This window comes from Dipodomys merriami, unplaced genomic scaffold (assembly GCF_024711535.1).
Source record: "Dipodomys merriami isolate MVZ:Mamm:240054 unplaced genomic scaffold, mDipMer1.0.p SCAF_3, whole genome shotgun sequence".
Lineage (NCBI taxonomy): Eukaryota > Metazoa > Chordata > Mammalia > Rodentia > Heteromyidae > Dipodomys > Dipodomys merriami.
This window is the reverse complement of record NW_027204492.1, coordinates 107,747,709-107,772,815: the sequence shown is the minus strand read 5'-3', so window position 1 is coordinate 107,772,815 and position 25,107 is coordinate 107,747,709. Positions and strand designations below refer to the sequence as shown.

Genomic DNA, 25,107 nt, shown 5'->3' with positions numbered 1-25,107 from the left:
CAACCAACCAATCACAGATGGCTGGCAGTAAGGGGAAGATTAAGTGTAGGGGGCTCAAAGGTAAAGTCCGAACCAAACTTCAGGGCAACACACAACTGTGTGATATGTCTAGTTTCTGAGTCAGGCGTCTGGATTGGGGTTGAAAATATGCATCTGTAAATCTCCCAGTGCTGTGCTAGGGACCATATTGTCAACAACAATGCTTCATTGTCCCAGTTCATTAACTTGTCTTCCAGATGAGAGAACTGAGTTTCAGAGCAACCAAGCATCTTACCAAAGCTGTCAAGGGAGTGACCAAAGTTGTTCAGAGGCATTGAGCCAATTGTTTATCATCATCATCATCATCATCATCATCATTATTATAAAGATATCTAAAGTCAGGTGCTGGTGGCTTATGCCTGTAACCCTAGCTACTCAGGAGGCTGAGATCTGAGGATCATGGTTCAAAGCCAGCCTGGACAGGAAAGTCCATGAAACTCATCTCCAATTAACCACTATAAACAGGAAGTGGTGCTGTGGCTCAAGTGGTAGAGTGCTTGTCTTGAGTCAATAAGCTCAGGAACAGAACCCATGAGCTCCCATGACCGACAAAACAAACAAACAAACAAACAAATAAATGGTGATGTAAAGAGGTGTTAAAAGTATAGAAGTCGAGTAATGAGGACATTTGTTTTTGGACTATGTCACCCCTTCCCTTGCCTGTCTCCCAGTTTTTCCCTCCTCTCCCCACCCACAAGTTATATAGTTCATTTTCCACATAGTGCCAACTAGGTTTTTGAATACCAGGTCAGTACTGAGAAGGGTGCACTGATATCAAATGCCTTGCATTCCGTGTCTTTACCTGATGGAGGTCTCCTACAAGTCAGTCAATTTATTTTGGTCTGGTTTTTTTTTTTTTTTTTCAGTGAGTCAAGGTTTCTTAAGTTTCCAAGCTAAACAGGAGTATTGCCTGAAGCCAGAGTGCATCGAAGCCGGTAAGTCCATTTCCCACCCTGTGACAAGTTATAATTATGGTACCTTGGGGAGGAGAAGAGAAAACAGGTGGTTATTTTTAGCTTTCTGTTTGCTTGAGGTTTACCAAATATGAAATGCAATTTTGAAGAAATTGGAAGTTTACTTTATCCAGTTTTGGTGTGAAGTAGTGGAGCGAAGGTTTCCTGTTTTCTTATTCCTTGCAATAACAAAACAAGACAGAATAAAACACACACACACACACACACACACACACACACAGACACAGACACACACACACACAGCAGCAGCAGCAGCAGCAGCAGCAGCAGCAGCAGCAGCTGTATGATTCTCCAATCCTCAAGAGAAGAGGCTTGGAAGGGTGAACAGCCTCTCTTAAGACCCTTGGGCAGACATCATTGGCTTCCTATGGTTCAGCTGGCATCAGATTCCCATGATCTTACGTCGTCTGGTCTTTGTGTATCATTTAGGCAGGAGGTCTGATCTGCTTGCCTCTAAGCAGGCATCCTGGGCAAATCCAAGCTTCTGCTATCATCTGGAATCTCCTGGTGCTCTACTCTTCAAGCTATATTTCTCTTGAGGTGACCAGATCATGTATCAGTGAATGCCCAGGCAAAGATCTGTGCTTAAAGTCGCCTCATTGTGGGCCGGGCGCTGGTGACTCAGCCTGTAACCCTAGCTACTCAGGAGGCTGAGATTTGAGGATCACAGTTCAAAGCCAGCCCAGGCAGGAAAGTCCATGAGACGCTTATCTCCAATAAACCACAAGAAAACCAAAAGAGACGCTGTGGCTCAAGTGGTAGAGTGCTCATCTTGAGCTGAAGAGCTGAGGGACAGCGCCCAGGCCCAGAGTTCAAGCCCCATGATCAACCAAAAAAAAAAAAAAAAAAGTTGCCTCACCGTGGACCCAAATTGTAGATCTTGTGCTGGTCCACAACACAATATTAGGTGTAGAGTTTCAGGATCTGGAATCAGCTCTACCCCATCCTTATTTGTTAGTTTGTTTATTTATCTATTTATTTGTGTTAGTACTGGGGCTTTAACTCAGGATCTGGCTCTTGTCCCTGACCTTCTTTGCTTATGGGGGTGCACTATTACTTGAGGCACAGTTCCACTTGCAGGTTTTTACTGATTAAGTGGTGATATGAATCACACAGACTTCCCTGCTGGATTGACTTTGAACCATGATCCTCAGATCTCAGCCTCCTGAGTAGCTAGGTAATGACAGGCATGAGCCACCAGTTCCCAGCTCACTATCCATCCCGTCCTTTAAGTGGGCAGGGACCCTAGGGAATTTCTTGTCCTCTGAAATTTAATCGATTAGTCAATGAACCCACCAAATATTTATTCATATTAGGCTCTGAGTTTGATTTTGGGAATCTATCAGTGAACCAAGTAGAGGAAGAAAAACAATCAATCACCCAAGGCAATCAGGGCACAAGAGGAATATCAGTAGCAGTATGGGTTGTACAGAAAATTAAAGTATGAAACCAGAATATAGCAAGTGACAGGATGGCTGGATTGAAAGGTCTGAGGCCAGGATGTTGAATAATGAGGAGGCAATGGCTGTGTGAGAACTGAGGAGACAGCTTCCCATGTGTGGAGAAGGTGCTACATGGGTGATCTTGGTAGCTTGAGAGGCAGGCAGGGTGGAGTGTTCTGGGTAAGGAACACACATGATGTGTTAAGTGGGGGTAAGGCTCAGTGTGTGGTTTGGGTGCCATGAGTTTGGGTTTTACTTCATGCTTCAGGGTCTCTGGAGGGAGCCGTGCACTGGTAGCTCATGCCTGTAATCTTTGCTACTCAGGAGACTGAGATATATAAGGATCACGATTCAAAGCCAGCCCAGGCAGGAAAGTCTGTGAGACTCTTATCTCCAATGGACCACCAGAAAACCGGAAGTGGCGTTGTGGCTCAAAGTGGTAGAATATTAGCTTTGAGTAAAAGAGCTTAGGAAAAGTGCCCAAGCCCTGAGTTCAAAACCCATGACTGAGAGAAAAAAAGTCTCTGCAAGTGAGTGTGCGTGTGTCTGTCTGTCTGTCTGTCCTGGAGTTTGAACTCAGGGTCTAGGCTTTGTCCCTGAGCTTTATTTCAGTTTTGATCAAGACTAGCACTCTACCACTTGAGCCACAGCTCTACTTCTGGCTTTTCAGTGGTTCATTGGAGCTAAGAGGCTCATGGACTTTATTGCCTAGGCTGGCTTTGAACCATGATTGAACCATGATCCTCAGATCTCAGCCTCCTGAGTACCTAGGATTGCAGGTGTGAGCCACCAGTGCCTGACTGATGAATTGTTTGAAAAGGGCTTAACTTATAAGTCACACAACCAAGGAGATGCTTAACGGGTGTGATTTTTACTATCTTACATAAATTATAAGGCATAAGCTTTAATAAGAGTCTCTCTGGAACCCTGAGTAAAACTAAAAAGTCAGAGTGGCATTTGTAGGAGTGCATGTGCACTTACTACGTTTATAAAGCAGCTGGAGCCCACTGAGCCATTAACCTAATGGGCAATGACTTGAGAAAGGAGCGCCCTGAGCCTTCACAGCTTCTTCCCATCACTGTATTTCTTTTATTAAAACAAGACCCTCTGGGGTTTCTCCTCGGAGCTGAGGAGGAGAAGGAAAGGAGTTTTGGTGCCTTGACAGCTATAGTCCCTTGCAATTGGAAGTCACCGTGTCCCTGCAGAATGTGCAGTCCGGTGCCCAGCTGTGAATGGCCCATGATGAATGGCCAGGCAGAAGAGAGTTTTCGCAGTCAGTGGGCTGCTTTCCAAATGCGGTGTGAGTGATATATTCCCCACTTTTGGATCAGGGCCGAGGTCTGAGCTGACCTTGCAGTTTTCCTGATGCTTGCAGGAAAGCCAAGGAGATGGAGAAGATGCATCTGGGGGGTGGAGGCAGGGAGGCAGAGGGAGGAAGCTGGAGAGCATTGAGCGTATAGGAATAAAACCGTGTGTGAGGGCTCCCTTGAGTGACTGGAATATTATGTGTGATTGAGCCTTGGTGTCATCTGTGTTCCTGAGGTGTCTCACACAGCAGATTTAATCTGGGGATGCCCACCCAGACCATGAATACAAACGGGAAGGATGATGTTTTTGGGGGGAGTGGGGTAAGGCTGACATGTTGGAATGTTAAATAGTAATGATGAAATACTAGCAGTGAGCAAAACTCGAATTAGCAATAACAGAATTAGTTTAGAAAAATCCATCCAGCCGATTGGAAATTGATACTTCTAAACCAAGTTTTTTCTACTTGTTTATTTTGGGGTGTGGGAGTTAAAAATAGTAGGGAGGTTGAAGTCCTGCAAAAATAACAATGCTGGCATCTTACATCAATGAGGACAAAAAGCTGCTTAGAGTTTCCATAGAAAGTCTAGGCCATGCGAAGTGCAAAAGAACAATAATGATTGTAAATAAAATAGAAAACTAGGGAGTCAAAGCTCCGAAAATATCAGCTCTTAGTTTGGAACCTAGAGGAACCCTACATCTAACAAAATTATAAGATACATTTCCAAATTTATGCAGATTATACTTTTTCAGGCAATTCATTCTTATTTAGCTGAAAATTCATTGTGTTTTCATTACTTCAAATAAAAATGTATCCTGACATTAATTAAGGTATGAAAATTGCCCGGAATGCCATCCTTCCAATGTCATTAAAATATTGGCTGCCTTTTAAAACAATCATTTGGTGCCTGTCTTGGTGCCAGAGTGGTAGCCAGTAATTGTATGGCAGTTGGAAGAGAGTTAGAATTCAATATGATGAATATTGAAAAGTCATTTTGTAATGAAAGGTTTTCTTTTAAAGCTCAGGGATGTATATTTATGGATAAATACTGTACCTATGGATTAACTTCCATATAAAATTGTGTATGGGCTTTTAAAAGAATGGCTGTATGCCAGTGGCTCCTACCTGTAATCTTATCTCCAATTAAGCATCTCCACCAAGAAAGCCAGAAGTGGGGCTGTGGCTAGTGGTAGAGTGCTAGCCTCGAGCAAAAAAGGTCAGGGACAGCACCTAGCCCTGAGTTCAAGCCCCAGGAACTAACTCTCTCTCTCTCTCTCTCTCTCTCTCTCTCTCTCTCTCTCTCTCTCTCTCTCTCTCTCTCTCTCTCACACACACACACACACACACACACACACACACACACAGAATGAAAAGTGGTGTATTAGTATATTGCATCTTTCTGTTCATTCATATGACTTCTTACTTCTGCCTTAGATGTGAAACCTTTATTTAGAACACTCCATTTTGGCCTTTTGGCCTCTCCCTCTGGTCAAGGAGTTTCTGGAGCCAGGTCTGCAGCCATTTCCTACATCCCAGAATTCCTTGCCAAATGCCCCCAAGTCTCCTTTTGAGGCCTGTACTGGTTTCTTAGAGCTTCATCCCTAAGAGAGCTATACTTAGTGTCCAGGGGCTCAAGAATTCATTTGTGTGTGTGTGTGTGTGTGTATGTGTGTGTGTGTGTGTGTGTGTGTGTGTGCGCACACGCATGCATGTGGGAGGCTTGAACAAAGGGGGCTTGGGTCTTGTTCCTGAGCCTTTTTTGCTCAAAGCTAGTGCTCTATCCCTTGAACTACAATGTACTTCTGGCTTTCTTTTCCTAGACTTTCTTGCCCAGGCTGGCTTTGAACTGCGATGCTCAGATCTCAGCCTCCTGAGTAGCTAGGATCATGGGTGTGAGCCACTGGTATCTGGCCTCATACATGATTTTTATAAAAAATGTTGTAATTATAACCTTGAAATATTTAGGTAGAGCTGGGATGTAGCTCAGTGGCAAAGCACTGGCCTAGCAAGTGCAACATCCTGGGTTCGATTCCCAGTGCCCAAAAAGAAAAAAAAAGAACAAAATATTTAGATAGGTGACAGGTTACCTTCTGTTTCAGTTACCCTTGGCTGTGAAACCAACCACCTCGAAGCTTGGAAAAGCTGAACAAGGCTGATTGGAACACTTGTCATGGTTCTGTGGGGTTGGTAGTAGTTTCACTGTTGATCTTTCCCAGACTTATTTGCGTAGTTGTGTCAGCTGCAGGGTTACATGAGCTAAAAGGGCCATGATGGCGTTAGGCACATGGTCTGGTAGTTGGTGTTAGCTTGGGTTTTCTCTTCGTGGCTTCTTGTTCTCCAGGAAACTTCTTCCAACGATGGTCTCTGAGCTCCAGGTAAAGGGAATCAGCAGGAAAGGAGCAAGGACTCATCAGGCCTAGCCTTGAAACTCACAAACAGCCATTTCTATTGGTCAGATGCAAGTCTGGGGAAATGGACTGGATGGAAAAGACTAGCAATGTCACTTTGCAGAAGGACATGTGGGGTGTGAAGTGTGAGCCCCTCCATTTGTGTTCTTACCCACACCTCACAGATAATAGGAACAATCCTGTAGTTTCAATCACAGTAAAGCCATCCAACTTGAACCCACACACTCAAAATGTGGTCATTCCCGGAAGTGAAGTTGATTCAAAGAGTCAGTTGAGTGTAAATGTAGAAGCCAAAGCTTAGAAATTGGTTGATATGAAATTATTATTTAATTTGGAAAAGAGCAATACGCAATGTTCAGTGCTTGTCATTAATCCTATGTTGTTATTTTCTTGTTAAATAGCTGCTGCTGTCATGAGCAAGGTAAATCTGTCTGTGGATCCTTGTGACAATTTCTTCCGGTTTGCTTGTGATGGCTGGATAAACAACAATCCAATTCCTGAAGATATGCCAAGCTATGGAGTTTATCCTTGGCTGAGGCATAATGTTGACCTCAAGTTGAAGGGTAAGTTTCTACTGGAGTTTGGTGATGCATTTTATGGAGTGCAATAATAGGCAAGAATCAAAGAGTTTGGGCCAGGTGTGAGGCTGCATTCTTATAATCTCTGCACTTGAGAAGATGAGGTAGGATCATGAGTTCCAGATCAGCATATTATACACAGAGAAACCCTGTCTCAAAAAACACAAACCATACTATACACAGATACATACACATATACATGTATCTGTAATTATATATCTCTATATAGATATAGATATCTCCCTCATATCTATTTATCTATATGTAGATATAAAGACAAAGTTTGGGATTTGAAATGTGACTTCACTTTTTTTTTTTTTTTTTTTTTTTTGGTGTCAGTCTCGAGGCTTGAACTGAGAACATAGGCATTGTCCCTGAGTTTTGTTTGTTTTATGTTCCTTAAGGCTAGCTAGCACTTTACTACTTGAGTCACAGCTGTATTGCTTTTTGGTGGTTAATTGGAGATAAGAGTCTCATGGGCTTTCCTGCTTGGGCTGGTTTCTTTTGAACTGTGATCCTTAGATCTCAGTCTCCTGAGTAGCTAGGATTACAGGTGTAAGCCACTGGCGCCTGGCTCTCCCTGAGCTTCTTAAGTAGGTGCTCTTTTTGCCGCTGAGCCATGCCTCTGGCTCTGATTTTTGCTGCTATTTTTGAGATAGGGTTTCACTTCTGTCCAGGCATAGACCTGGGTGCAATCTACCTATGTTAGTTTTCACACCATAGCTAAAAATCTGCACCCAGCTCTCCACTGAGGAGTCTCTTGAATTTTTCTGCTCTGCTGGCCTCAAACTGTGAACCTCCCATCTCAGCCTCCCAAGTGGTTAGGATTACAGGCATGAGCCCTTGACTCCTGATGTTTTGCAAGCATTTTTTTCAAATGGAAGATGGAAAGTTTTTAGGATTCCAGTCTCCCAGATTTGCTTAACATGAGTCAAAGGTAAATAATGGGTGCTTTGGGTTTGCTAATGAAATACTAAGTTCCTTTGCTGAAGATTAAATTGAATTGAATTGAATTGGGGGCAAAGGCAGAGTTGATGACAATTGTGTTCTCATAATATACTCATTTGTCTGTCGTGTTCAAGGTAATCCTCATGCCTTGCTTGTTGTGCCCTGCATTTCCCAGGATACCTCGTTCTCGTTGTCTTCTTGTGAATTTCATTTTGTTTGATTGTAAAGGTGATGTCCGGAGGGATTACATAAGTCATTGTCTTTTGACATCACTTTTGTTGAACTCTGGGTGACCCTTGGTTGTCATATTGTTCTTGTTAACTTCTACGTTAGCTCCAGGGAGACTCACTTTTCTCCCATGGTGTCTTTAGCACTGACAAGCTCTCTCACACATACTCACGCGTGCTTGCTCCCCAACCCAGTCCCCCCCCCCACCAGAGCTGAAATTGTCTACTACTGGAGAATATTATGTTTCTATTGGACCTTGTTTTTATGCTATGCGGTCGGAGAAAGCCACCCCAGGAGGGAAGAGGAAGATTTCCAAACCAGATAAGGTTAATTGTTTTGAGAAGGCAAAAACTGTGTGTTTTTGATTTCCTCTGCTCTTTTTACAACTTATGCCATGGAACTTGCATTTAGTAACACAAAGGACTTCTGAGAAGCGATAAGAATTATAATAGTTCTTCCTTTGCCAGCTCTACTTTTTCAAGAGTTGGAGGGCATGAAAATTAAATATGTTTCAATTTATATATACTTTCTAACATGAAATCATTGGCAAAATAGATAAACTTGTCCGTTGTAAGGAAAGTACAGTTATAGTTCATAACTTGATATAAATCATACAGACTTATATTTTCAATTAGGAGGCTGAAATTTAGTTTTGGTAAATTATGAATAAGAATTTTCAAGAATGTCAGGGTTTTCCAGACTCTACCTAACAGATGAGATTCCCGTATGGTAGAACTATAAATAGGACCATGAGGAGTGAGTTCACAGACTAATACTTATTTCCCTGTGGACATACATTCATTTTGACTCTTCATCTCCTGTTCTTGCCTGTTTTCCATGATTTTCTTTCTTGGTAGATTCCTACATTGGTATGTGTCTGTGCGTGTGTGTGTGCATGTGCACACACACACATTCATCATCCCAGTAGAAATATCATTGATAAATTTTAAAAAAGTACAAGATTTACACTGGGTACTGGTGGCTTATGCCTACCTATAATCTTAGTTACTCAGGCAACTGAGAGCTGAGGATCACAGTTCAAAGCCAGCCCAGGCAGGAAAATACATGAGACTCTTATCTCCAATTAACCAGCCAGAAGTGGAGGTGCGGCTCAAGTGGTGGAGAGTTAGTCTAGAGCAAAAAGGTTCAAGGACAATACCCAGGCCCTGAGTTCAAGCCCCAGGACTGGCACACACAAAAAATGAAAAAAAATACACTTAAAAAGTTAATTTAAAGAAATTTCTAATGTAAGGAAACTTTAACTTAAAGAAATTTCTGAGAATGTGTTGGGGTAAAAACTCAAATCAGTCTTGAGGTGCTTTGTTTGAGGAGAGTAATGTACACAGGCCCCTTCAACATTCATGAGATGAGACTAAATTGTTCAGGGTTTTATGTTTTGCAGGTTTTCTTTAAAAATGAAAGATTTTTCTTGGTAAGTGCATTTGAGAAAAAAAATAGAAGTAGAAAGAAGCCACGTGCTGATGGCACATACCTGTAATCCTCAAGAGGCTGGGGATCGGGGGTTAAAGCCAGTTGGGGCAGAAAAGTCTGTGAAACTTTTATCTCCAATTAATTACAAACAAAGCTGGAAGTGGAGCTGTAGCTCAAGTGGTAAAGCACTAGCCTTGAGCAAAAGAAGCCAGGGCTAGCACCCAGGTCCTGAGTTCAAGCCTCAGGACAGACACACACAGACAAAATAAACAACCAGAAGTGGAGCTGTGGCTCAAGTGGTAGAGCACTCAGCCATGACTGAAAAAGCCAAGCAAGAACATGAGGCCCTAAATTCAAGACCAGTTACCCACCCACACACAAACACAGTTGAAAGAAAGTTGTTTCTTGTAGAAACAGTTGCTAACAAAGCAATTGACTATATATCTTTCCAAGTTTTGTTCCATGTACAAGTCCATTTGCACAACATCATGTGCACATCCATATATTTTCAAAATTAGCACCATCATACATCTTGTTCTATAACCTGTTTTTAAAAACTACAAATTTCTCATAGGCATGGATAATGTCTATCTACTGTGGTACCTATCCTGTGTACATACCTTTAAGTCCTTATGTAAAAATATTCCTGGGATAAATTCCCAGAAGTTATTGGATGGCAAGAGTATTTATAATTTAAGTTTGATACAGATAGTCAAATTGCCCTTTAGAAATTCAGTTTGGTGTCACTTTGGGCCAATTGCTGATCTCTTTAAGTTCAGTTTTCTTCCTCTAAAATAGAGATCAAAATATCCACAGCATAAGAGTTTTGTGACTACTGAAGGAGATGCCCTACATAAATTACCCCATCCAGTTTCTGGCACAAAGCAGGCCATCAATAAATATTTGTTTTTTTTGTCTCTCCATTTTGTCTCAAAGGTAGTTCTAAGGTTCGTGAAGTACTGTCTGTGAAATGCTTTAAGTTTTATTCTGGTCTTATCCTTTGTAAATATCATGTGCTTTCAAAAATATTGAATACTGTCAAGGTTCTTTTCCTCAGCCTTGATGAAAAGAGAGAACATCCAAAAATAAAACCTAGTATTACCAACCAAAAGAATACCATTTTCTTTTCTTTTCTTTTCTTTTTTTTAAGAATACCATTTTCTTATGGCTGATAGAGAACACCCAGATTCAGCTGTCCGTTGTGAAATAAAATGAACTTGACAGACCAGGCTGATGAAAAATTGCTCCCTATTGAAGTCAGCCACCTGGCTTTGTGGGTTTTTTCCCTTGAAATGGCATAGAAGACTCAGATTTCTACCAAGAAATTTATTTCTTCTTCTCTCTAAGATGCAAGATTTTTTTTTAAAATTTAAGAACAGGTTAAATATAGTCACGTGCGTCTTAAAATTTCCATCCTACAACCTCCTACTCAATTTGTCTTCATGTGAATTGTAAAGACTAGTGGCCCACATTGCTTGTGAATAAGCAGATGGAAACATGAGGCAATGAATGAGACAGAACATTTGTGTCACAGAGAAGACAAATGACTCAGGTAGAGCCAGATCATCTCTATTATGGGACAGCTATCTTGGCCAATATTTTGGGAAGAAATGCAGTATATTATTTTCAAACACAACTTCAGCAGAACAGAAAGTTGTAGAGACGCAGCAGATAACCATGACTGTGAATCTACATTGGTTATTTATTCATAAATACCTACTGGATGGAATTCAAATGGTTCTCATAAGTAATTACCTTCCCTTTATGATTTTGCCTTAACTTTTTTGTGGTACTTGGATTTGAGCTCATGGCTTCTTGCTTGCTAGGCAGGTACTCTACTACTTGAGCCAAACCCCTAGTCTTTATTTTCTCTCTAAGTCATAATGGCCAGATCAACTTGTGTATGTGTGTGTGCGTACATGAGCGTGCGTACGTGCATCTGTGTGTGTGTGTGTGTGTGTGTGTGTGTGTGTGTGTGTGTGTGTGTGTGTGTGTGCGCGCCAGTCTTGGGACTTGAACTCAAGGCCTGGTCACTGTCCTTGAGCTATTGTGCTCAAGTCTAGTATTCTACCACATGAGCCACAGCTCCACTTCCTGCTTTTTGGTAGTTAATTAGAGATAAGAGTCTCATGGACTTACCTGCCTGGGCCTGCTTTGAATTGCAATTCACAGATCTTGGCATCCTGAGTAGCTAGGATTAAAGGTAGGAGACACCAGCAGCCTGCCAAATCATTTTTTGTAGATAATAGAACTGAGACATTCAATTCAGCTCTTGTATATTCATTTGACAATCAGGAAGTTCAGATTGTTGAAGATATGTTGAATGCGGCCATATTCCTTAGACCGTATATGTGGAAGAATAATGTACCACATTGAGCCTTCCCTTCATTAGGTTCTTTGAAACAAATGATATTAGACTGGTAAAAGAGGGAACAGGATATGTAAATACTAGGCATCAACTACTCATTGTAGTGGACTTTATATTCCTAATGCAAAGTCAGCTCCTATTGTTTTGAGTGAATTCACTATATAAGCTAGGTGCAGCCATGCAGAGAATGTTTTGATTTTCCCAGGCCTTGATGGCTTTTTTTATATGTAGCTCCACAGGAAACAACAAATTGCCAAATGATGGATACATCACAATCAGTCAGATATGTAGAAAGAGGGCTGTGTTTTGAGCTTGTACTGAAGACTTCTGGAATGTGAAATGAAATAATTTTACTTGAAAAGGTTTTGTGGTTGTTTCTCACATTCTTCCTTTTCTCATACATCATTTGAATGTGGTGAGTGGGGTAGATGTGGGGTGGTGAGTTGTCCAGAAATTTCAGCAGTTGCAAAAATACAGAACTATTTTTCCAATGACTCTGGAAAAATGTGGATGTATCTCTAGATAATATTTGCTCTCTCTCTTTTTTTTTGTCAGCTGTGGGGCTTGAACTCTGGGCCTGGGCACTGTCCCTCACCTCTTCAGCTCAAGGCTAGCACTCTACCACTTGAGCCATAGCACCACTTCCGGTCTTCTGGTGGTTTATTGAGTTTCATGGACTTTCCTCCCTGGGCTGGCTTTGAACTGTGATCCTCAGATCTCAGTCTCCTGAGTAGCTAGGATTACAGGTGTGACACCCAGCCTCTTTTTTTTTTTTTTTTGAGGAGAGAGAGTAATGAAATTTGACCTCAGGGCTTTTATCCTTTGTCTACCACTTGAGTCATACTCCTAACCCATTTTTGCTTTAGCTATTTTTTAAATAGAGTCCCACACTTTTTCCCTCGGGGTGGGCCTCAGATCACCGTTATCCTACGTATGGCCTCCACATTGCTGGGATGACCAGTACAAAAACACTTATTGGTTGAGATGGAGCCTCATTAACTTTTCTTTTTCCTGGGTTGCCCTTGAACTGTAGTCTCTTGATCTCTGCCTCCCAGGAAGCTGAGATTCCAGTCATGAGCCATGTATCCTGCTTGATGGGCCTCCTTTCTCAATAACAAAAGGAAGAGGCCATGAGAACAGCCACAGTGAAAGATTGTGTTCCAGCAGTACTGGCAGTCAAATTTTGAGGTTTTCTTCCACCGTCTCACCTTTCACCCCAAGTGTCTTGTTTTGCTTTTCCACTCTGACTTGGTCTAAGCATTTAGTTTTAATCTCATTCTCTACAGCTTTAATCCAGATTTTCTTCATTAGTAGCTCATACAAATGAATTAGACATGCTTGATAATCAGCTTGATTCATTGCATTCATTCTGAATTGTTTGATACTTAATTTTTGGAACAAACATGGACTTCAAATAGATTGAAATAGATAGTGTCTCTATTGTACTAACTCATTGGTGAATTCAAGAGTATTAAGTTGGATGGGCCTATAATCCTAGCTACTCAGGAGGCTGAGGTCTGGAGGCTCATGCTTTGGGAAGAAAAGTATGAGAAACTCCAGGTCAAAAAAATATTCAAAACAAAGCAAATAAAATCAGCAAGAAGCCAGACTGGTGACATTGCTCAAGTGGTAGAATACCATCTGAGCGAGCAAGCTGAACCTTACGTTCAAACCCCACTACTGACAAACAAGAAGAGTACTGAGGATGTATTGTTTCCTTGCCATCAGCTGCTTTCATCTGTAAGTGACAGAAATCCTAATTCAAACTGGATTGAGAAATAAAGGGAATATTCTTGTTCATGTATGCAAAGAGACCAGTAATTATGTGGACTTCAGGTGAGAGTTCATCTAGCAGTTCAGTCCTGTCATTAGAATTCGTTTTCTATACTTTCTACGTTGACATATATTGTGTCATGGTTCTTTCTAAGTCTATTTGGTTATAATGTTGTTGCTAATAGCAACCAGGCTATATTTCCTCATTTATATGCAGGCAGAGGTGTGGTGTGACACAGGGATACAGAAGTATAGTGATTAATAATGCCTCCTAGATTATCTGTATGGAAATTACAATCTGCATATCACAAAATGTTCTAGTAAGTGTTGTAATCAGGACTCAAGAGCTGTATGACTCAATACAGTAGGAGAGAGACATGTGGTATTGTGTGTGTGTGTGTGTGTGTATGTGTGTGTGTGTGTGTGTGTGTGTCCTAGAGCTTAAGCTCAGAGCCTGGGCACCGTCCCTGAAATATTTTGCTCAAGGTTAATGCTCAACCACTTGAGCTGCAGCTCTACTTCTGGCTTTTTGGTGGTTAACTGGAGAGAAAAGTCTTACTGACTTTCCTACCTAAGCTGACTTTGAACTGAGCTTCTCAAATCTCAGCCTCCTGAGTATCTAGGATCATAGCATAAATTACCAGTGCCTAGCCAAGACTTTTTTGTGTGTGCCAGTTTTGGGGCTTGACCTTAGAGCTCGGGCACTGTTCCTGAGTATTTTTGTTGTTGTTTTTCAAGGCTAGCACTCTACCACTTGAGCCACAGATCTTTTTCCAGGGTTTTTTTTGGTGGCTATTTGGAGATGAGAGTCTCATGGACTTTCCTGTCTGGGCTGGCATTGAGCTGCAATCATCAGATCTCAGCCTCCTGAATGGCTAGGATTATAACCAGCCATAAGCCACTGTTGTCCTTGCAAGACTTAAAAAAAAACAATATAACAACTCTCATTTGTTAAATGGATGATTCAATTTATAATCAGTGATTACTCGTTAAAATATTTTAACATCTATTGGTATAAATAAAATATATTATGAAATACCCTATTGCCTTTTAAATTTAAGTATAGCTGAGGGAAAATTAAAAATTACACATGGGGTGCAGATATAGTTCCTGTCAGATAATGCACATAATGGCTAGGAACAGTGATGGGTGGCTGAGTGGGGAGAAGTAGAGATTTTCTGTTTTTCCTCCCTGTTCCTGTGCCCTGTGCCCTGTGTGCTGTCCCAGAAGAGTCCTGAGATACAGCCAGAAATTTCTCATGGCCTGAGTAGGGGAGAACTGTCATTTTCCATTTGTGTTCTTGGACTTAACAGAGTCAGGATAAGACAGGCAGTAAGAGACTTGAGCCCATGAGATGCTTGGAAATTCTTCTGTACAGTATGAAATAAATAGAATCTGTTGTTACTGTTAATTTCATCTAAGGAAACAAGAACATTGTACAAGGATGTGATCTATGGTAGTTGCTTAAAATAAAAAATGTACATGAAGCAAAAATTCAAATTAATACAGAAACTTTAACAGCACCATTGAAAAAAAAACTGCCACTCCAAATTTTTTTTTTTTTTTTTTTTGGGTCCGGTTGTGGGGCCTGAACTCTGGGCCTGGGCGCTGTCCCTCAGCTCTTCAGCTCAAGGCTAGCGCTCTACCACTTGAGCTACAGCGCCACTTCCGGCTTTTTGCTTATGTGGTGCTGAGGAATCGAACCCAGGGCCTCATGCATGCAAGGCAAGCACTCTACCACTGGGCCACCTTCCCAGCCCCATCAAATTTTTTTTTTTAAAAAAACCTGCTTGCCTGTAAATGTGAAAGCTGATTCTGAAAGAGGCAAGTCTGGGGGGCAGCACAACAGGTTAATGTTTGTCTTAGTTAGTTTTCTGTTGCTATGACATAATGCTACCAACTGGGTCATTTATAACCAATGGAAGTTTCTTTGGCTTATAATTCTGGAGATTGGGAAGACCAAGAGCATATTTTCAACATACGTTGAAGGCTTTTGTGCTCCTCCATACCATGGTAAAAAGACAAACAAGCAGGTGAGACAGAAGGACAAGGTGACTACCCCTTATCCCCCATGAAACTCACACAAGTCTTGAGATAATGTCATTAATAATAGTCTAATTACTTCTTTTTTGTCAGTCGTGGGGCTTGAACTCTGGGCTTGGGGACTGTCCCTGAGCTCTTCAGCTCAAGGTGAGCACTTCTACCACTTGAACTACAGTGCCACTTCTGGTTTTCTGGTAGTTAAATAGAGATGAGTCTCATGGACTTTCCTGCCCAGGCTGGCTTTGAACTGTAATCCTCAGATCTCAGCCTCCTGAATAGCTAGGATTACAGGCATGAGCTACAGGCACCAGCTGTAAATACTTCTTAAAATCCCACCTTCAGTTGGGATGTTGCTCAGTGGTTGCGCACTTGCCCAGCATAGGCCAAGCCCTGGGTCAGATCCACGCACTTTCAAAAGTAAAAGATTTCCATTTAAACCCATCCACATGATAGTTAAATTTCATGAGTTTAGGAGGAGATTTTCAAACTATAATGGGATATTTGCTTGAATTATCAAGGTTTATTGACAGACATTGGTCAAGAGTCCAGAAGACTTTGATAAGGTAATTGCTCAGACAACACACACAGTAGGGTCATGTGACTTTAAACCATTCCTACAGGAAGAAGAAGGGGGAATTGGCCACATTTTGTGGGCTCTAGATCATTGCAAGAAGAAGCTTAAAAATTCCCACCAGCTGGGTGCTGGTGGCTCACGCCATTAATCCTAGCTACTCAGGAGGCTGAGATCTGAGGATTGTGTTTCAAAGCCAGCCTCCACAGGAAAGTGCACGAGACTCATATCTCCAAAAAACCACCAGAAAACCAAAAGTGGTGCTGTGGCTTAAGTGATAGAGCACTTGTCTTGAGCTGAAGAGCTGAGGGACAGCACCCAGGCCCAGAGTTCAAACCCCACAACCGACAAAAAAAAAAAAATTCCCACAATTTCTTTCTTTTCTCTTTTCTGTCCTTCATTCAGACCCACTTGGGGTCCTGAGACCTCAAAGAGAGCTCAATAGAATTCAGTGTCTTGACTGAGAAGAGAATAACCTTTATTTACACTAATCATGGGCAGAACTTTAGCATTTTCTTTAATCACGAATACAACAGTACTTGTGACTTTGATACCAGTAGCAATTGTGGTTATTCTTTTCAACTTATTACAGATGTTGCAAGATCTTGAAATGCTATGTACTTGCATCACAGCTTCAAAATTATAGTAGTTGTTAGAGCCAATTTTAGGCCTTGTCATTTAATGAGTTAATGAAGTAGCATATATACTGTTTTGTTAACTGTGTTTTGGAATATCTGGTTTCCTTTGTAAACCTTTGTTTACAAAGCCCGAAATCTTTGAACAGTTCACTGTCTAGACTCCCTAGGTAATGAGCACATTACCGACAGTTAATATGTGTTTCTAAGGATATTTGCTGAAACAAGAGGTTTGTGTTCAGAGGCTTGTGCCAATACCAACTGTTGAACTGACTAAAATATTGCTTAGGTCACAGAATACATTTATCAAATGTTGCACCATGTCTCTCACAAATACAGGGAATCAAAAGTCAGTTCCCAACTAGAGATAGTATAGCTTTTTGCCATGGTGCAGTTAAAAATTCTTACAAATAGTACTAGTGATTGAAAAGAGTAACACTAAGTATTGATTCAAAAGTACATACTACGATGCTAGCTTGTCTAGTCTTAAAAGACACAGGTTACTAGTTGAACTTGGAAGAGAGGGGTGGTGGAACTATAAATCTCATGAGGTGGGGAGCAAGACTGAATACATCACATTTGGCTTTGTTAGAAAGAAGGGATAAACAGTGGTTAAAGATGACAGGAATGAGATGAAGGCTGTCAAATCTTGACATTAAAGAAAAGTTGTGGGACTGGGAAGGTGGCTCAGTGGTAGAGCGCTTGCCTTGCATGCATGAGGCCCTGGGTTCGATTCCTCAGCACCACATAAGCAGGAAAAAATGCCAGAAGTGGCGCTGTGGCTCAAGTGGTAGAGCGCTAGCCTTGAGCTGAAGAGCTGAGGGACAGCGCCCAGGCCCAGAGTTCAGGCCCCACGACTGGACCCCCCCAAAAAATAAAATTTAAAAAGAAATTAAAAAAATAAAAAAATAAAAAAATAAAAAAAAAGTTGTGGTCAGGAGTGCTGAGGTTTCTGAGAAATAGAACAAGGACCTGAAAAAAAAATGTATGAGAATCTTCATGGCAAAAAGGAGTAGGAGAATAGGCCAGGAGGATAACTATTACACCATATTCTTTATTTTCCTGAGAGTTAGCTTAAATGTTGGAGGAGTAAAGAAACATCTTATTTTGGAAGACTGTCTACTAAATTTAGATTCTGTAGACTAAATATAAATGCGTAGGCATGACTAATGACACAGGATATGTGCATCCTGAGAAAGCCTGTATTACCCACAATGCCATTTGTCCACCTGCCCACACTCAAGTCCTGTCTACATGGTTGGTATATAGAAGCGGATTTTACTTTGCAGTTATGCAGGAGGGTTGCATATTTTTGAAACAAACCACTTCCTGTAAGACGATGACTGGCAAGGGAAGAAAACCCTGGCAGGCTGTGGTTGTAGCAGTTGGGAGGTGTACCCATGTGAACTTGGTGGTTACAATTCCTGAAGTTCCTCCAAGTAGCCAAGTGTTCCTGTTGTTGGTTGCCAGAAGTTAGAATGGTAATGGAGCCCAGAATGGCATTTGGGTAAGAGTTCCAAAGGACAGTCAGACTTCATAGCAAAAGCAGGAAACTCAGCTTTCTTTTGATTTGGTGAGATGGGAGAATTCCTTACCTTTGATATCTTCTTATTGGTTAATGGTAAAAGGAAGGTGTTCAAAAAATTAAAATGGTGGTTGTGTGCTATTTAGGCATAACAAAATTGACTTGAAAATTTCCTACTTGCTTTTCCAAATTCACTGATTACATGACTTCAGTTTCCTTCTTGCCCTTAATTCTGAGAATGTTTCAATTGTGACTGTATAGATGGGACAATCATGGAGAAAAAAATCTCCATTTTACCTCTGATTTCTCACTAATGGAATGTATTATTATTACGTTACAATGAAGATAGCCTTCAATATGATCAAATTGTCAAAGAGTCATCATACCAAGAAAGATCTAAAAAGGCAGATACTTCATAGAGATGACTATTTAATAGTACCCTTACCTTTTGTTGAACTCCCTGAACTGAGCTTCCAGCATTCCTATAAGCTGTAAGACACTTCTATATTTTGCAACAGATGAGAAAATAGATGCACCAAACAGTACAATAGTTCAAGACCATATCCAGCAATGGAGCCAGAATTAGAGTTCAGGTACTTTGACTCAGCACTTTAGAAATGCCCTGAAAACTAGGAAACTAATATTATTCCCATTTTACAGCTGGAAAAACAGGATGAGAAAATTTAAGTAATAATGGCCTATAAGGTATACAAGTAATATTGTCCAACAGAAATATAACATGAGCTGCCAGTGGCTCACTCCTATAATCCTAGCAACTCAGGAGGCTGAACTCTGAGGATTGCAGTTGGAAGCCAGTCCAGGCAGAAAAATAATCTCTGAGACACTTAGCTGCATTTAACCAACAAGAGCCAGAAGTAAATATGTGTGTCAAGTGGTAGAACACCAGCCTTGAGCTGAGAAAGTCAAGTGAGATCAAAAGACCCTAAGTTCGAGCCCCAGAACCAGCACACACACACAAAAGGAAATATGAGTCATAAATGGAAGTGACATATAACTCTACATTTGTTAAGAATTAGATTCTTGCCAGGTGCTGGTGGCTCATGCCTGTAATCCTAGCTACTCAGGTGGCTGAGATCTGAGGATCACGGTTCAAAGTCAGCCCGGGCAGGAAAGTCCGTGAGACTCTTATCTCCAATAAACCACCAGAAAACTGGAAGTGGCGCTGTGGCTCAAGTGGTAAAGCACTTGCCTTGAGCTGAAGAGTTGAGGGACAGCGCCCAGGCCCAGAGTTCAAAAAAGAAAAGAAAAAAGAATTAGATTCTTTTAAAAATTACCGTATTCTTGTTTTAGAGGTGATAGACAGCAGGGTTACCTTTGTATACATGAGGTAATAAGTACATTTCTTTATTTTGGCATAATATCATGTTTCCTCATTCTTTCCCATTCCTTCCCTCCCATCTCCACCCGTGAGCTGCATAGTTCACTTTCATCAACATCCAGTGCCGCCAATAGGTTCCGCTGCTGCACTTTTTCACCCGTTTTCCACTAATTCTGTCTTCCCCAACTTCCCCTCAGATGTGCACATGAATGCACCGTATATGAGGTAAAGAATACAGAGTCATCAGAAAATGTAAAAACATAGCTTTACACTTTTGAGTAGCCCAATAAAAAGATAACGATAACAGTTGAAATTACATAGCTTAACATATTCAAAATTGTAATTTCAACATAAAATCAGTGTAAAATTTTATTCATGTGATGTGTTGCCTCTTTCTTGCTTGCTAACTCTTTGAAATCTTGATACATATCTTGCCCAGTATCATGTCTGCATTCAGAGAGGCTGTAATAGCTGGGCACTGGTGGCTCTTAATCTTAATCTTAATCTTAAATACTCAGGAAGCTGAGATCTGAGGATCATGATTTGAAGCTAGCCTGGGTAAGAAAATATGTGAGCTTCTTTTTTAAAAGAAAATTTATTGTATTGTAAAGATGCTGTAAAGAGGGATTAAAGTTACATTGCGAGACTTTTTTTTTGCGGGGGGGGGGGGTCTGGTTGTGAGGCCCTGAGCTCTTCAGCTCAAGGCTAGTACTCTACCACTTGAGCCACAGCGCCATTTCCGGTTTTTTTTTTTTTTGCTTATATGGTGCTGAGGAATCAAACCCAGATCAAACCCAGGGCCTCAGACAAGCAAGGCAAGTGCTCTACCACTGAGCCACCTTCCCAGCCCACATTGTGAGACTTTATCTCCACTTCACCAACCCCAAAAGTTTGTGAAATTGGAGCTGTGGCAAAGTGACAGAGTGCTAGCCTTGACCAAAAAAACAAAACAAAACAAAACAAAACAAACAAACAAAGCTCAGGGATTGCACTCAAGTCCCGAGTCAGACCCCAAAATGCCCACAACCCTCACTGCCCCCAAACCAGAGTGGTTCTATTTCTACTCAAGTGCTTATACTCCTCAGGACTGCTGACTACCGGCCAGAACAGGGCAAGTTCTAGAGCAGTAGTTCTGGCACTGGGAAGCTTATAAAACCCAGGTATCTGGGCCATCTGAATAGAAAATAGGAGCCATCATAGACAAGGTTCTTTTTTTTTTTTTTTTTTTTTTTTTTTTTGTCGGTCGTGGGGCCTGAACTCTGGGCTTGGGCGCTGTCCCTCAGCTCTTCAGCTCAAGGCTAGCACTCTACCACTTGAGCCACTTCCAGCTTTTTTCTTTGTGCTTATGTGGTGCTGAGAAATTGAACCCAGGGCCTCATGCATGCAAGGCAAGAGCTCTACCACTGAGTGCTTCCCAGTCCCCGCAAATCAATCTTTTTTGGGGGGGTCCGGTCGTGGGGCCTGAACTCTGGGCCTGAGCACTGTCCCTCAGCTCTTCAGCTCAAGGCTAGCACTCTACCCCTTGAGCCACAGCGCCACTTCCGGCTTTTTTCTTTTTGTTTATGTGGTGCTGAGGAATCGAACCCAGGGCCTCAGGCATGCAAGGCAAGTGCTCTACCACTGAGCCACCTTCCCAGCGCATAGACAAGGTTCTTGAGATTTGCGAAGGGGGAGCCATTCAAAATAAGCACATGGGCAGGAAGCTTTCCTGGTTGGCATTAAGTACAGAGGAGCAATGCCTTAACTAATTTATTCATTTCTCTCAGTTGACATTTCCCAACAGTTTGGCCAAGTTGTCTGAATAATGTAAAAGAAAAGAGATCCTTACTTCCCATAGGACACATTGATTTGGACACACACCTGTGAAAGTAAATTAAGAAGTGAAATTCTATTCCGTTAATTGAGGTCAAAGGTGTTGAGGTGGGCCAGGAACTTGTGAGCAGTAAAGAAGAGGAAGTTAGGGGTTGAAAGCCAGAATGAAAATGAGATCCCGGGGGAATGTGTGGGAGGTGCTGGGGGAGGGGTGGTGGCGGAGGAAATTGTGGTCCTGCTGAACTCTGAAGGCCAAACTTGTATTTCTGCCCCTGAGACGTGGATGTGAAACACAATATTCAAGAATTAAAACCGCTCATCTCACACCAGAGATTCAGCTGTCCTTAAAATGCCTTTGGAGTAATTTGAAATAATTTTTTTATATTGATATCTTTTATTTAAATCCAAACACAACTTCAGTATTGCTGATGTATTTATGATTCAAAGGGAAAATACTGGGTCTTTCTGATGAGCAAGATTGTTCATTATATTTATTTGACTTAAAATGAAACCAGTGAATACACAAACACTGTGGTTTTCTATTGCCATAACAAAAACGAATACCGTATTTCAATGAATCAAAAAGATTATCAACTATAAGGGGGCATTGTTATTTTTGAAGTGCTAAGAAAAAGCAAGCTAGTATACAATGAGTTCTTATCACTTGGAATGTTTGCATTCATGGGAGTTAGTTACTGTTTTTGTTGTTTCTCTCCACCTCTCTGTCTCTGTCTCTGTCTCTGTCTCTCTCTGTTTAATGGTGCTGGAGTTTGAACGCATAGCATTGAGCTTGCTAGGCAGGTACTTAACCACTAGAGCTCCATCTTCAGCCAGATGTAGTTTATTTCATTCTTTTGCATCAATTGCATCTATTACAAAGGAGAATTCAAGTAAAACAGATTAAGATATTGTTAAGAGCTGGAAAAGTAGCTCAATGGTCGAGTGCTTGCCTAGCATGCATGAAGCTCTGGGTTCCTGATTCCTCAGAATCAGAAAAAAAGAAAAAACCCAGAAAAAGCTGGAAATGGTGCTGTGGCTCAACTGGTAGGGTGCTAGCCTTGAGCTGAAGAGCTCAGGGACAGAGCCCAGGTCCAGAGTTCAGGCCCCATGACCAACAACAATAACAAAAAAGATATTGTTAAAGCTTCTTCATAGAGTCCTTTGATTTTGAATTACCAGTGTTTTGGGTTTCCAATAAAATATTGTCCTGTTTCTCAAGAACAGAAGTGATTCAGTATTTCTGGAACAAATTTCCTTTAATTGTCTCAAGGCTTTTCCTCCAAAATAGCTTTTAGCGTGTCTAGTGCCTTTAGCTGGTCACTGGTGGCTCATGCCTGTGCGGCCGAGATCTCAGGCTCATGGTTCGAAACCAGCTGCCCCAAACCCAATTAACTACCAAAAACCCTGAAATGGAGGTGTGGCTCAAGTGGTAGAGTACAAGCTTTGAATGAAAAAGCTGAGCAAGTATGAAACCCTGAATTCAAGCCATAGTACTGATATACAAACAATGTACAAAGTTGTTGTCATTGTCAAGTCATGGTGAAATCTTTTGTCTGAAGACTGTTTAAGTGACATTTTACCAGCCTTGTGCACAACCCATTTGAAGTATGGACTTTTTAAAAAAATTATTTTATTGTAAGGGTGCTGTACAGAGGGGTGACAGTTACATAAGTAAGGTAATCAGAACATTTCTTGTCCAACATTGTTACCCCTCCCTCATTTTCTCCCACTTTCCCTCCCCGCACTCCCCTCCCCCCAAGTTGTAAACTTCAGTTCCAACATATTGTCTAGTGAGCATCACTGTTGCATTGGCTTTGTCCTGTGTCTCAGCATTTTGGTATTCCCCTTCCCTTCTCCTGAAATACAGACTTTGACAGTGTCTATGGCAAGGCAAGGGTGACTCCCGCCTCTAATCCTCGCTACTCAGGAGCCTGAGGTCTGAGGACCCCAGTACAGTGCCAGTCCAGGCAGACACACCTGAGAGACTCTTTATCTCCAATTAATCACAAAAAGCCACAAGTCTGTGGCTCAAGTATTAGAGTATCAGCTGTTAGTGAGTGCTCAAGGCCCTGAGTTTTAGCCCTAGTACTGGCACACAGACAGACAGAAAGACAGACAGAGAGACAGACAGACAGACAGACAGACACACACACACACACACACACACACACACACACAGACTATTGCCTGGTTCATTTTGTAGGCAATGAGAGTTACATATTCCCTGGGACTAGCTGATGGTTCTAAGATGGATTCCAATTTCAAGGTTGTTCAGATATGAGAAGTTGCATCTTAGAATCAATATAAATTATATTTCTCAGGGCTGCCAGCTGCTTGTCAACTGCCCATGCTATGAGCTCCCCTCTCAGCAACCATGCTCTCCACCTCCATCTTCCATTAACTTCCATTTGCAACCACGAAGCTGTGCTTCTGTAACAGAGTATTCCAACCTTGGATGTGTATACATATCACCTGGGACTCTTGTTAAAATGCACATCCTGCTTCAGTAGGTCTGAGATCCGACCTGACAGTCTGCCATTCTGGAAAGTTCTCAGGTGTTGTGGCCCACACAGCTGGTGTGAGGACTACAGATGGTGTACATCAGAGGGAAGAGTAGGTCATAGAAAAATTCAATATCCCTCCAGAGCTCTCGGATATTTTGACTTTTCCTCCCTTTGTATCATTTTGATGAAAACCTGGACACAGCCAATGTCAGTATATTGAGTAAATGTGGAGAATTCTTAGGATTATAAAAAAGAGAATAAGAGCTTTGTTTTTGTGGGATAATAGAGACATGTTTTCTTTTTATTTCGGAAAGATTTGTTCATTTTCCCTTGCTTTTTTAAAAAAAAAGCCCCAACAACTTGGGAAATGTGAATTTATTAGGAAATCTGCATGTAATTGCAGATTAATAACCTACCCATTAATACCACATTAGTTCATCATGATTAATAGTGTCTACGTGACTGTATAATGAATTAGTAATGATGGACTATTTGCTTTAAAGTGCCAAGAGAACATTGTGAGATGGCACTACTCATAAGAGGAAAATTAATTATATGTTGGCTGGATAATAGCTTGTCACGAATAAGATATGTTTGTTTGGGAAGGCTCATTGATGGTGTATTTGCACAGTGGGAGATACTTTTTAAAGCATTCATGGACCTTTTAATTTATAAAATATTAATGAATGGTTACGTTGGGTGCAGAAACTTATTTGTGACAGACGAAAGCACATGCACTTACATGTACTAATGTATAAATTTGCTTATATTAGTAGCCAGAGAGACTTGCTATAGTGGCCCTTTAAATTAAGTTCCAAATGAAACTGCATCTCCTACCTGCTTGTCTATTCTAAATGCATAATTCACTTCCCTGAAGCCCAAGATTTCTTCTGACCAACTGTATTCCTTTCGAGAATCATTTGTTTTTACTGTCATTTTCCAGTCTAATTCTGTGATGTCAGCAGCCATCATTGTTTATTTCTGTCTCTGTCCTACATCCGAGGAAGCAAAGGTCAAGGAAATTATGTGACTTACCCCCAAACCAATCCAGCCATATAATTTGTCCCCCACAGATTATGGGTCTTCCATTCCAAATGTCTCCAATTTTAACCCCAAGCAGAAAGAGCTGCAGGAGCAGAGACTCTGTCCAGCCTGTGCCTTTGAGGAAACCCAAGAAGCCCAG

At 41.4% G+C, this 25,107-nt stretch overlaps 1 protein-coding gene across 1 annotated transcript in view; it reads left to right on the top strand.

Moving 5' to 3' along the window:
- Phex (phosphate regulating endopeptidase X-linked) overlaps positions 1-25,107 on the top strand; it is a 210,286-nt gene that overhangs the window by 7,349 nt on the left and 177,830 nt on the right. Inside the window, exons 2-3 of the mRNA XM_070040718.1 lie at positions 906-974; positions 6,571-6,732. Of these exons, the coding sequence (XP_069896819.1) occupies positions 906-974; positions 6,571-6,732 (231 nt within the window). The remainder of the gene's footprint in view (positions 1-905; positions 975-6,570; positions 6,733-25,107) is intronic.